General features: G+C 40.1%; 1 protein-coding gene and 1 long non-coding RNA gene across 11 annotated transcripts in view; one reads left to right on the forward strand and one right to left on the reverse strand.

The window, feature by feature from the left end:
- The window catches only part of LOC116099746, a 14714-nt gene extending 1858 nt beyond the window's left edge, over positions 1–12856 (reverse strand). For both annotated transcript variants that reach the window (XR_004122366.1, XR_004122367.1), the window contains exons 1-3: positions 12661–12856; positions 12181–12257; positions 2635–2710 (exon numbers count right to left, since the gene is read on the reverse strand). This is a non-coding gene — a long non-coding RNA (uncharacterized LOC116099746). The remainder of the gene's footprint in view (positions 1–2634; positions 2711–12180; positions 12258–12660) is intronic.
- Positions 1–14152, forward strand: part of Pik3c2g (phosphatidylinositol-4-phosphate 3-kinase catalytic subunit type 2 gamma) — a 337297-nt gene that overhangs the window by 20271 nt on the left and 302874 nt on the right. For all 9 annotated transcript variants that reach the window (XM_031383723.1, XM_031383725.1, XM_031383721.1 and 6 more), the window contains 3 exons: positions 2469–3219; positions 7571–7653; positions 11054–11211. In XM_031383723.1, coding sequence (XP_031239583.1) covers positions 2545–3219; positions 7571–7653; positions 11054–11211 — 916 coding nt within the window. In that variant the 5' untranslated portion in view covers positions 2469–2544. The remainder of the gene's footprint in view (positions 1–2468; positions 3220–7570; positions 7654–11053; positions 11212–14152) is intronic.

The following is a 14152-nucleotide window of genomic DNA, read 5'->3' on the forward strand; positions in this document are numbered from 1 at the left end:
GGAAGTGTCCCATGGAATGATGGGAAGAGAGAACAGGGAAGTGTCCCATGGAATGATGGGAAGAGAGAGAACAGGGAAGTGTCCCATGGAATGACAGTGTAGTCAGTGCCATGGAAAAGGAAAATGTGGATGATGCAGTGTAACCGTAATCTAGTCGGGAACATTGTCTTTTCTTTGTCAAAAAAAAAAAATAGATAGTGTGGACATTGGTGGCTAATACTTATAAGCCTGAATGAGAAGAGGGAAAAAAAACTAAAACAAAACAAACAAAACACACAAAAAAAACAAAAAAAAAACCAAAAGCCTCTGTGAATGTGAGGTCATCCTGGGTTATGCCATGTGGTTCAGAGCTAGACCTGCCTAGATTATAGAGTGAGATGAGAGATACAACAGACAGATGGACAGACAGACAGACAGATACAGACAAACAGAAAGTTTACCTAAGTCCTGATTAGTGACTATAGTGTGGAGGAATAATCCAGTCAGAAGGTGAGCATCCAGTGGAAACCCAGGGAAATACCATGAGGAGTGAGGAGACCCACCCTGCCCACTGTCTGGAGCCAGCCGCCATGTGACGCCACACACAGAAGTCAACTGAGTGCTATGATGTGAGCTGAGAAGGAGCACAGAGCCAGACCATGTGGGATCTTAACAATCCTGTGGAAAACCACTGAAAATCCAGTAACCATGGAAATAGGCTCTTAGTGTCTGAAATAAAACGTTAAATTGTGACAGAAATTGAGGACCAAAATGGGTTGCAAAGGATGCAGAGGTGGCTTGAGGGTAATACATTTCGGGGAAGGCTGATGGCTTTAACTTAGGAGTGGAGAGTGGTATCCGGGGAGCTAGACTCAAGATGCGTTCATGTGATAAACCAGCCAGTGGATCTTAGGCCATGGGAGAATAAAGGAGAGAGAGGATTGGAAGATGGAACCTTGCTGTCTGGCTGAAGGGCTCAGTGCACGATGGATGGCACTTAGTCCATAAAGAACAATGGAATACAAGTTAAATCTTCAGTAACTGAGATTTAACAAGCAGCTAAACTAATTCACTTTATAATGAAAATGTAACAAAATACCAAAGTAGCACAAAAGAAAAGTCATTACTGCCATCTTAACTAAATATTGCTATGGAGTAGCTAAAAGATCTTAGGTGAAAAATTCCCAGTGGACTCTGAAGGGTTATCGTACACAGCCTGTTCAGGCATTCAGATAGACTTGGATAATAATTTGCCAAAAGCATGCAAACTAATTACCCTGACTTTTAATTCTATCAAATATCATGAGTGTTTTTAACTTTACATGAATGATGTCACGGTAAAAACAGAATGAATGGAAACACTGAGTACGTTCGGTGGTCCTTGGTGACGTCATGGAAAGCAGGTGATAATTTAAATCACAGAATGGGGCATGCTGTCTGAGCATGCTCGCTGTTCTTGCAAAAGCCCAAGTTCAGTCCTGAGCACCCACAAGCAGGTGGCTCCCACCAGCCTGTAACTTCAGCCCCAGGAGATATGCAGCACTCTTCTGATCTCTACGGGTATCCTGACACACACCCACACACAGATACCCACATATGAAACTACCTAAATTCAATCTCTAGACTACAGAAGAAATGAATACCCTGCATGAGAGAATAACTCAGGAGAAACTGAACTCCCAAAAGGACCAGAAAGGAAAGAGTGAATAGATAAATGGGTGCTTGAGAAATAACAGAAAGGAGAAATTCTGAGTGTGGCTACCAGTGAGGAGCTAAAGTAAGAGCGAGACATGGGAAAGGAGGAATGGAGAGTACTTAGCGAGCTCTGCAAAGGACCAAAGCATTTTCCAAACGGAGAGGATTTAATGGCATGAAACTCATTAAAGCGTTTAATGAAAGTAGTTCTAGAGAAGCGGATAAAAGAATTTGCAATTACTTATACTTGAGTTTTGGAGTGAGAGTCTAACTACTGGAGGAGGGAAAGAATTAAGACTGTGCACATGACTGGGAGAGTGGCTAATAGCGAAAAGACTGTTGAGCTATTGCCAGGCATGAGCTTTCGAGTGCACACAGGTTGAGAGACTGAGGAAATACTGCAGAGAAGTCAGCTCAAGGGCAGAGGGGTTCTGTATGGATTGACGAAGCCTACGGGTTGGAGGGATTAATCAGTGGTTAGGAGCATGGTTGCTTTCCTACAAGATTGTGGTTGAGCTCCTAGCACCTGTATGCTGGCTCGCAGCTGTCTGTCACTCCAGATCTGGGGGACCTTTTGTCCTCTTGTTATGACTTAAGTACCAGGCACACAGTGGTGCACATACACAAAAGAATATTATTAATCCATCCAGTCAATATTGTCCCTTAGATTCTCTGTGTGTTAGTCCTGATGGACTAAGTTAGTACTCACCAGTCAATCCAAGCATTTGCATATTTACTTAACATGGTTTTTTTTGTCACTAAAGACCAGGTTTTGTTTTGTTTTGTTTTTCTAGGAAAATCTGGAACTTCTTTTATAATATCAAGAAGACATTTGGGGCCAAATAAATCCTCTGTTATACAAAATCAAAAATGGCACACAGTTGGCAAACAGAGCCAAATCACACTGAACCACAGGAAGGTGGATATGATCCCCAACAATTTCACCATGCAAACCAGTACCTTTCTTCCCGGCAAGTCAGGCTGGGTTTTGATCAGTTAGTGGAAGAGATCAACAATGAAACTCCACTGTCTGAGACTGAAAAAGAAGAAGACACGGGTTCTGTGCCAGATGCACCAAACTTGAGTTCAAAATGGCAACCCATATATGGAACACACCCAGGACACTTGAGTGAATTCACTTCTCAGAGTCCTGGCCCCTCCCAGCTTCAGTTTGGAAAAACATCAACCATTGGTTTTAATCCTGCTGTCCTATGTACCCATCAGCCCATTCATGAGGAAGGCTCCTGGAGAAATCCCACAGGAAAATATCATGGCATCACGTATCCTAGATTCAATGCTATAACTCCATCATCCACTGGCCTGGATAAATATAATCCACAAGGACAATTGGGAAACGAACATCATAACTATTATGTAGAAATTGAAGGCAATATCCCTCGTCATTACTCATCCTACTCAATGGACTCCATTCCCAATAGAGAGAAAAGAAGTGGAGATGCAGACCAGGTAGAACCTTCTCTGGAGTTCTCCAAAGACTCCTTCCTACCCAGGGCATTGGAGAACATGTCAATGGGAAGCTCAGACGTAAGTGCAATGCTCATGAACATGGAAACTCACTCAGTAGAGGATTGCGATATTGGTGATAAAGTTAAGTGATCTCAGGAAGGAAAGTCTTTTAATATTCAAACATTTTATTTTTTCACAAATTTCATGTTCTGTTTGTTTGTTTGTTTGTCTTTTTTTCAAGACTGAGTTTCTCTGTTTAGCCCTGGCTGTCCTGGAACTCACTCTGTAGACCAGGCTGGCCTCAAACTCAGAAATCTGCCTGTCTCTGCCTCCCAAGTGCTGGGATTAAAGGCGTGTGCCACCACCACCTGGCAAATTTCATGTTCTTAGATTAACAACTATTGTAAAATTATATTTAACTATCATTTTTTCAAGTATATAGATCATTAAATTTATTAATATATTAGTATAACCTATGTTAGTATATTATATTAGTGTTGTATATATTTACGTGTATAATATATTACATTATAAACTAATACATTTTAAGAAATGAAAGTTTAGTTTATGGAATATACCTACTCCTGTTATGTTTTGAAAACATACATATATTCCATTACATCTATAATTTGAGTCACACTATGATGATTTAAAATCTTATTATCTTTAGCAGCAGGGGATAGTGCCCTTGTACATAGAGGCTCCTAAATTACTTGATTGGCAGGTATAATGCATAGGAGCCTGACAAAACTAAGAAATTAAATAATTACATTTCAATTGACTCTAATCCTTTCTTTGATTACTTTACAGTTGCTAAAGTAGCCATAGAATTTCCTGTATCATGTTTGAAGAATTTTTGTGCTTATAGCATCTAGACATAAATTACGCAATGAATAAAAGTGGGTGGAGGCTAGAGAAACAGCAGGCAAACATGGGATTTTTAGATCCCCAGAAACCACACATAAGCTAAGTGTTGTGACATGAGTCAACAATCACAATACTGAAGAGACAGAGACAGGCAGATCTTTGGATTTCTAATCATTTAATCTGGCCAAATACATGAGTTACAGGTTTAATGAATGACTGTCAATAAAAGAAGTGAAGAGTTTATTAAATAAAACACCTCACTTCAGTCTCTGGACTGCACACACACACACAAACACACATGCACATGTGCACGCACACACACACACACACACACAGACAAAGAGAGAGGGGAGAGAGAGAGAGAGAGAGAGAGAGAGAGAGAGAGAGAACCACCACAATTATGAAGATAATTCATAATTTTTCACAGGAGGAACACAAAGATTCTTCATCATCAAGCAACTGGTTATCAAACTGTTAAATAATACTTTGAGAGAAAAGTCTATTTGGGGCAGTAAAGATAGATTTCAGAATTCAGAAATTGACTAACACTGATCTTATGAAAACCAGTATCAATATAGTAAATCAACAGATGGGAAGTGTAGAGGAATTTTAATCCAATAATATGGCTGCTCTAGCAAAGGATCACATCCAAGGACCTTCTAGGCCTGGTTGATCCATTGGGCTGGAATACTGGCATGCCTTTAAGCCCAGGAGGCAAACAGATCAGAAAAGATTAGGTCCAGGCATGGTGATACAGGCTTTTAATTCTAGCACTCAGGAGACAGAGGTAAACAGATCTCTGAGTTCCAATCAGTCAGTTGGGTTGAGTCCATGAGTCAAGAGGCAGTGTAGTAGACTAGAGTTTGTAGCAGTTCAATTTGTGGAGCTCAGAGGCATTTTTTACTAGAATGGTTTTATGGATAGGTTGCAGAGACAAAGCTAGACACAGAAGAAGACAGAATGAGTCAGAGAATGAGGAGGATCTAGAAGATTAGAACATATTACCAGAGTTAGTTTAAGGCTGAGCAGAGAAATTCAGTCAGAATCGAAGAGAAGCCAGTTTCAATCAGACAACTTGGAAAGTAGTTTGAGCCAGAACAGCTAAGTTGAAGCAGCCAGCCAGAAATCAGAAAGAGCAAAGGGGTAAGATTAGTTACCAGTAACCCTTTGAAATGACAATTACATCTGGCAAATAAAAGATACTTTTAAAGGCAGTGCATAAGCAAATAGCTAACTCTGCAAGCTATGGCATAAGAAATACTACCTCAAATTAAGAGTATCAAAACTGAATATATCTTAAGGATATCCAATTCATATCACAACAGTATGATAATCAGTAACTTTACCCTACTGTTATAAATAGTCTTAAAATTAGACAAAATAAATAAAGTAGCTGGATTCAAACATTGGACAACAAGCAGCACTGGACACCGATTCCCTAAGAGCTGCCAGCATACTGGTTTACACCTGCAGGGCAGCTCCTTGCAGCTGTGCAGTCAAATGGAGCCCAGACACAGCTCCTGAGTTGGCGAGCAAAGCAGGACTGTTAGCTACAGACTGCAAAAGCAGCTTGAACTTGCTGAATGCTGTGCTGTCAAAGAGAAAGCTATGCCGTGGGTAGGTTTAGAAATCTCAGGGGATTTACTACGTCTTGGCCAAGTGTGGGGTTGTTATTTGGAAGGACCATGAGATATTGCTGAAAAAAATTCTCAAATTCAATTAAAAATTATTAATTGTAGAGTCAAAGAAGCAATACATTACAAATAAAGGCAAAGTCATCCAAATACTTGCAAATGATATTCAAGTATCTAAAATCAAAAGAAAAGAAAGGAATTACAAGGAGTTGGAAAGATTTCAGGCAGTGGCAACCATCTGAAGAACTGAAACTTCTCATCAGAGAGCTCCAAGTCAGAGACAATGGAATGGGAGACAGTGGGAATCAGAGAGTAGAACCATAGGCAGTAAGAGCCAAAGACAGTGAGAACCAGAGGCAGTGGGAACCAGAGGCAGTGAGAGGCAGAGGCAGTGAGAGGCAGAGGCAGTGAGAGGCAGAGGCAGTGAGAGGCAGATGCAGTGAGAGGCAGAGGCAGTGGGAACCAGAGGCAGTGAGAGGCAGAGGCAGTGGGAATCAGAGGCAGTGAGAGGCAGAGGCAGTGAGAGGCAGAAGCAGTGGGAACCAGAGGCAGTGAGAGGCAGAGGCAGTAAGAGGCAGAGGCAATGAGAGGCAGAGGCAGTGAGAGGCAGAGCAGTAGGAACCAGAGACAGTGAGAGGCAGAGGCAATGAGAAGCAGAGGCAGTGAGAGGCAGAGGCAGTGGGAACCAGAGGCAGTGAGAGGCAGAGGCAGTGGGAATCAGAGGCAGTGAGAGGCAGAGGCAGTGAGAGGCAGAGGGAGTGAGAGGCAGAGGCAGTGAGAAGCAGAGTCAGTGAGAGACAGAGGCAGTGAGAGACAGAGGCAGTGAAAGACAGTGAGAGGCAATGAGAGGCAGAGGCAGTGAGAGACAGAGGCAGTGAGAGGCAGTGAGAGGCAGTGAGAGGCAGTAAGAGGCAGTGAGAGGCAGAGGCAGTGAGAACCAGAGACAGTAAGAGACAGAGGAAATGAGACACGATGACCTGAAGCCAAACTATTTATAAATATGTCAACTATAAATATAGTAACATGTCCAAATAATAGACAGAAAATGACACACTAAAGACATAACGGCACAATTACTGTCAAAAAAAATATTAATGAGAAACAAAGGACCAGGTTGAAAATAAAATAACCAAGAATTTAACTCTCAGCCTGAAAGAGAAGATTGCTGTGGTTCCAACAGCAGCAAAATTTGATTTAAGACAGTGTTGTTAGAGGTAAAGATGTCACATTGCAACATGAGTCAATCCAGACGAGAGAATGAAGTTCACGGATGCACATTTGACAACAGAGCTTCTAAATATACTAGGTAAAAGTGATTTAAACATGGTTCATATGCACCCTCTATCTGAAAGTTTATTTAATATATTACCAATATATGAAACATATAGCCACCAAAGCAGTTAGATATAAAACAATGATTTCTTCATACATCCCAAAGGCGATCAACAATTCAAATGCCTGTCAGGAGTAAGATGGCCTGACGAATCATGGGCTCTGTACACCATAGATGCCAGTTCTTGGTGCTTTTAAACAGTGGACTGTGGTATGAAGACATGTTAAAGGGAATATCACTTACTAACAGGAGCCAAAACCAACAGCACATACACAAGTAAGATATGATAGCAGAAATCTAACACCAGTACAAAGAGGGTGGTGGCTAAACCTTACAGAGAAGTGGAGAAACATTGAAAGGGACAGCAAAGTTCAATCTTTTCCTGGGTGTTGATAGCACAGATGCACACATTCCTGAATACTAAAATCACATACCTAAGGTCTACATAGTTTTATATATGCAAATATTACTTCAATAGAAGTCAAAAAGGTAAAACTAAATGCAAACTGATCTTTATAAGAAAATATAATTACACAAACATGTTACTCTTCTTCTTTGTGTTGAGCTGTATTAATTTAGCAATTTTTACTTCCAGCCAGTTGGTTGTCCCATTGAAATAGTTGAAGTACCCCAAGGGAGTAACAAGAGCCTAGCCTCCTTTTGTAACAAAGTAAAAAAGTAAGTATCATTCTTTTAATAAATATTGAAGTTTCCATGTTTGATTAAATTTGTCTATTTTGCAGTTTACTCAGGATTAGTAATTAGTTCTGCATGCAAAATGTCAAGTCCCTTAGCTTGATAATAGAATAAAACAATTTTCATAAGCTGTCATTTTCTTCATTATGCTCTTAAGTATTTTTCTACCAAAATCTGATTAAAAGATAGTTTATCTGTCAGAACTGACCTTGTTCATTGGTAGTTTGATTTTTGCTGTATTTGTAACTCATTTAATTACATAGCATTTGAGCCTTGAGGCTCAGGCCTAACTTGACACAGGTTCACCTTCCCACCTGGAACATTCTGGCCATGTCAGGGCCTCTCTATCAGCTGACTCTTATCCCAAGTTGAACAAATACATGCATGCTTCCCTATTGAGAACATTGTTGAGAATGTTCCTGCAATGACCTTGGTCTCGTTGATAATCTAAAAATTAATATCCTGCTAGAAGGGAGAATACTTTTCTCGTGTTATTACCATTTATCTAATGGAAACTTTTATTTGGAAATTTGATGCAAATGAAAACCCCTCTAGGGGTTTTTCATTTGAGCATTTTATCTTAAATATAGGAAGAATGCATTTACTTAAAGGCATTCATTGGCTTCCTACTAAATGATGAAAGTAGATGAAAGGTTTGAGTCACTGATCAGTCTAAAGGATAGTTCCCTTCCCAAAACATCTTCATTCATTCACAATGCAGATTCACATTTTAAAATAAAAATAGAATTAATTAGAGATAGCTAAAATCAGAGCTAACCAACCAGCCAGCAACAAACACACACACACACAAAAACTCTGAAAACCACATTGGAAGAAGTGAAAATAGAAACCCAGAAAAATACAAAAGATTCTCAAATCTATACACATGCTCAAGTTTTCATTCGTTTCTTTTTTTTTTAAAGATTTATTTATTATTATAAATGAGTACACTATAGCTCTCTTCACCAGAAGGGGGCATCAGATCTCATTACGGGTGGTTGTGAGCCACCATGTGGTTACTGGGATTTGAACTCTTGACCTTCTGAAGAGCAGTCGGTGCTCTTACCTGCTGAGCCATCTCACCAGCCTGTTTTCATTCCTTTCTTGCTAAGTTACACAATAAGACTAAACGGTCCTTTAGCTTCTTAAACTAGAATGATTGAAGACCAGAGTGTTGATGCATTCATTAGTAAGAGATGGCTGAGCAGTTAAGAGCACTTGCTGCTCTTGCAGAGAACCCAGGTTTGGTTTCCAGCACCCATGGCTGGTAATTCACACCATCTGCCATTCCAACTCCAGGGGATCCGATGCTTTCTTGTGCATCTGTTTGCACCTGTCCTCACATGCACATACCCATATGTGGAAACACACCTATACACATAATTTAAAATTAATAGTAAAAATAAGTCTCCAAAGCTATCTCTTGCTAATTCCTCCCTGAGAAGTGTGAGGAGTCGCCATCTTAATACACCACGGAAAGAAGTCTTTTAAAACTCCAGCAGTGCTTCCTTTCTCTATTCTGTAACTTTATAATCTTAGAGGATAGAATGCAGATGCAACCACATCAGGAAAGTATCTCAAGGGATTGTGTCAGTGGCTTGCGATTTGTGTTCAGACTCTTAAAGCACCTTTCCTCAATAATTTATTTTCAAATAAATATGAGAACTAAAGCAACCAACAACCAAATGGTAAGGTTGGTTTAGTAAGAAGAAACCAGAGATTGCATCATGCGTAAATGTATGCATGCATAATGATTATCTATCTAAGCACATTATTCCCTGAATAAGATCTGTTAGGATTCATTCAGTGCTTGGAATTGTCGATTCAAACCTAAAAAAGTTAATAAGAAAATCAATTAAACTGCGAATATCAAATTTCACAAGATATTCTGCCAACCCATGATAACATAAATTTAAATATCTCATCTCAATTATTTTTCTAATATTTAAATAAGTTCAGTTAAACATGTTGTTAGTATTCATTTATGCTCTTATTAATGATATTTCTAATTTCTTGATTTGATTGTTTTGACATAATTTAAAAATCTCATGTTTAAAAGAAACAGCACATGGTTATAAAACACAGTAAAATTCCACAACGCGCAAAAGAAGTCCTGGTTCACAGTGGATGCCCTGCAAGGGTTAGGGAAGAATCAATCATACGTTTGCACTTTAAATTTAATCTCCCCAAATGCTAGAAGCTGAAATTGTTCAAGCACTGCACACTGTCTTGTATATGTGTGCTAATATCTGGAGCAGGGAGGGTCAGGAAGTGGATCAAGGCTGTCCACCTCCAGGCCTGCCCCACACTGACCCACCTCTTCCACATGGGTTCCACAACCCTGAAGTCTCTCTACCACCACAAAGTGGGATATGATCTGAGTACCAAGTGTTCAAACACATGGGCTTGTGAGACTGCGGAAGATATTTTACATAAACCACAACATAAAGTATCCAAAGCTTATTATTGAATCGTAATTTCCCATTTAAGAAGAGTTTAGATGTCAGTATAACCAACACCAAAAATACAGACAAGAGTTTATTTCACCATGGGAAGCATTGTGTATTTGTTAATGTCTTTATAGTGTGTTCTATATTGACATAAAAACATGAGCCTACAGGGACCAGCCATGGAAATACATAGTGATCATTATAATACTTTACATGGCTTCAGAGTCTGTAAATTTTTTATGCCTTTTCTCTTTTAGCCTTCACATAAATCCTTTAAAGTGGGTAGTAATGGCTCCTTTTGTGTACACAAAGAGGCAAGTCAAATAGTCTGCCTCTGGCTCTAATATTCCAAAGTAGAAGCATGATGATTCAGACACAAATTGTCCATTACAAGGATTAACTCTTTAGCAATTCTTTGACTCCTATAAGTCCTCATAACTCAATTACTTTTTGTAAACTCCACAACTTCAAACATAATAAAGAAACGGGGACAGTGTTTGTGAGTTAGACGCAAACTCAAGAATTAATTTACTTACTCATATTCGGGGTGTGTTTACAGCTTTCGGGGGAACTGGGTGTGAGAGGAACATAAGAGGGGAACCCAGGCATCTGGAGCAGTCAGAGAAGCAAGTGATGCCACTCTGGGTGAACCCTCTTGCTTGGCAGTTAGGGAAACAGAGTATTAACTATGTATAACAGGGCATCCCCGAGAAGCCTATGAGCTGCCTCTACCCTTGTTCTTGGGGTGACTGAAATGTATTCAGTAGGTTTTCCATGTCGCAGACAAAGGATGTTGCCACCCGGGTTTCGTGGGTTTCTGATGCTGCTGGCATTCCTTACGGTTGGGTGATGTTTCAAAGAATGATGCAGATCAGGTCCTAAGGTCTTTATTTTCCCTTATACATATATATATATATATATATGCTTTTCAGAATAAGAGAATTATATCATGCAAGTGACATTAATTCCAATTCTGGGAAGATCTGGGCCATCACCACACCCTATCCATCTCGGCTCTTCGCTGACACCAAGTTCAGAGTAAAAATTTCGACTGATAACTCAGCACATCTCTTTCTTCTTACGCCACACGGTAAGAAAACTTGCAAGCAGAAATGCAAATCTCAATGTTTGTGGATAGTCTTGAACTCATTAAAAGAACACCCTCTCCCCATTCGGCACTATTTTGCCCTGAGGGAAAATGAGAGGAAAACAGCCATGAGCTATTAACTGTAGACAACTGAGGGGGAAACATGGCCTCCCTCATGAGCTATCAACTATAGACAACTGAGGGAGAAACATGGCCTCCCTTCTCATAGCTCTTCAGAGAAGGCTTTGCTTCCTTGTTGTTAACAATAGCAGGTGGAATGGGTTTTCTGTGCAATTAAAATAAATCAAATCTCTGAAATATTCAAGATAAAGATGATGTGTAACTGAAAACACTGTCTCCTACCCAGCTAGGCTACGTACTTTGTTCAGGTGTGTGCATAAATCGTGGAGAAGAAAGTTAGAGGAAGTCCATTCCTACTATGAGAAATGCAAAAGTCCTGTGCAACCTAAGCTATCTTAATTGTCAGTACTGAGAATGAATCCTAGGGTCCTAGAAATGTTTGCTAAGTAATATTTACTAGACATTTTCTTCTTGATCACTTGAAGATATCTTTAAAGTTACATAATGTCCTGTATTTGTGCTTATGTCCTTTCCATTAGAAAGCCATGGTCATTTATTAAATGTCTAGCTGCAACCACATAGATTTTTATTTAACAAGAGGAAAGCATTTTCAGGCACGCAATGGCTTGGGAAATGTTTGCCCTGGTTAATGTTTCTAATTATTCATTTTTTCTTTTTTACTCTAGATAGGGCCTTAAGTAAATACAGTTAACAATAGACAGGCATGTTATGTTGATATGCCTGTTAAAACCATATGGTTTGAAAGCTCCTGTTGGCTGAAGCAAGAGAGAGAAATATCTTTAAACAATGTTAGCTTTGCTTATAGAGTTTAAGGGTAGGAAAGCATCAAAGACATAGGGAAGGATTTATAACACGAATGTTGAAACTCACAGTTTCCTTTTGCTCCGAGCCAGCCTCCTCTGGCAGTTATCCTGCCTTGTTCTTTGCTCATTCACTGTCTTGTTTTTCTAAAACAATAGAGAATTAAAAGCTAAATTCTCAAGCATAGATGCTCTTTGTCCAACAGTGAACAGTCAGTGCATCTCTTATTAGATATTTAAGAGCAGAATTATGATTCTCCAGTCAATGGTCTTGCATTTTGATCTCAACAGCCCATTGTCAGATTCCAGTTGCTGGAGAACTAGGGGTTAAAGAATGAGGAGAATAATGTAAAGTGAGGGATGACACAAAATGAATTATTCTATCATGGGCTAAAAAAAAAAAATACGGATATAAAATCTACATAAAGGAAGCCCTGGTATGTGTGTTGAAGACATCCACTTGAGGTGCTTCATTTGATGGTGTTAAGATTCTAGGATACAGATGGTGGCTCCAGGTTCAGACCTCTAAGGCACAGGTAGTGTCCTTCACCTTTCCACATAGAAGCTGCCCATCATAAAACTCTAAGCCCGAGCTTGTTTGATAGTAAATTTCAGACTCTTCTGCTCCAACCAAACTAAAGTGTGGGAGGGAGAGGTGGACAGTGGGCTATGGGGTTTTGGTACATTAAGAAGATATCCGTATCTACATAACAGTCCTTCGTGTTCCAAGTAGGGCAGCACTTGCAGCCCTGGCAACAGGAGAGCAAAATCCAGGTTGTTTGCATTCTAAACTCCATCTCACAGTTACCTGGCAACAGCCAGCTATGCCTGACCCACTATAAAAGGGGCTGCTTGCCCCCCCTTGCTCTCTTGCTCTTTCTCTGCTTCGCTTCCCCCCTTTCTCCCCATTTTCTCCCCCCCCTCTCTACTTGCTCATGGCTGGCATCTACTCTTGTACTCCTCTACCTCTCTGCTTTCTCTCTCTCTCTGGCTTTCTCTGCCTCTACTATCCTCTTAACCCTAACTCCCCTCCTCATGCCCTGAATAAACTCTATTCTACACTATACCGCTGGGTGGCTGGTCCCTCAGGGGGAAGGGATGCCTCAGTGTGACCCGCTGAGGCACTCCCTTCCCCCATACCTGACTACACCTCCATAGAGCATATCCCCCCTCTCTTGATCTTTTTATAAACACAGCATAGGTGTCTAGCTGCCGTCTACTGTCACCTTTCTCTGCTGCTTTCCAGAGTGCCTTGCCAGGGATTTTGCCAGATTTTGTCTTACATTGAGCTAACTTTAATCCACACCATCCTTTAGGCATCCCCAAGTTGTGATACGGTGAGGTACCTCTGTGCCAGGGCAGTTCATGGCCAGCCAGCATTCCCTCAAGAACTCTACTATTTAGTTTTCAAACCCATTCCTTAATGACATCTTGATCTAGCATACATTTTAAATTTGTGTCTCCTTTTTTGTCACAGCAATGTCATTTACACCACATTATGTTACCAAGTTTCAGTCAAAGTCACTTAAGTACAAAAGGAAGTAGAAAAAAAAATCTGACTGTAAAACAAACCAGTTAAGCAGACATAGAATTACAGATACAACTCCATTGGGCAATGCCATTTGAAGTTTTCTACTAAAAACCCTTACAGGCTGAGTATCTTCAAGAGTCAACTGTACTTGCTTTCAGTGATCAAGTTCATTGGCTCACACTAAAAATGTGGGCATGACACGCTTAAATAAATCAGCCACATAAATGTTAACCACATGTCAGGTTCCTAAAAGGCAGAAACTATGGCGATCCAAACTCTTTAACAAGGAAACTGAGCCCCAGAGGCTGAAGAACTTGTTTTTATAAATTCACTAAAAATGATGAAATCTGTATTATATCCAGGACATGGCATAAAACACTGAGAACCACATGTTTATGGTAGGAAACATCTTTTTTTTTTCATTGTAATAAGGCTGTATTTCTATGACCCTCATATCACCAAAGGATTTTACCTCCATCGTAGCTAAGCTGAGAGTTGATAGTTCTGCTGC

Source organism: Mastomys coucha, unplaced genomic scaffold (assembly GCF_008632895.1).
Source record: "Mastomys coucha isolate ucsf_1 unplaced genomic scaffold, UCSF_Mcou_1 pScaffold20, whole genome shotgun sequence".
Classification (NCBI taxonomy): Eukaryota; Metazoa; Chordata; class Mammalia; order Rodentia; family Muridae; genus Mastomys; species Mastomys coucha.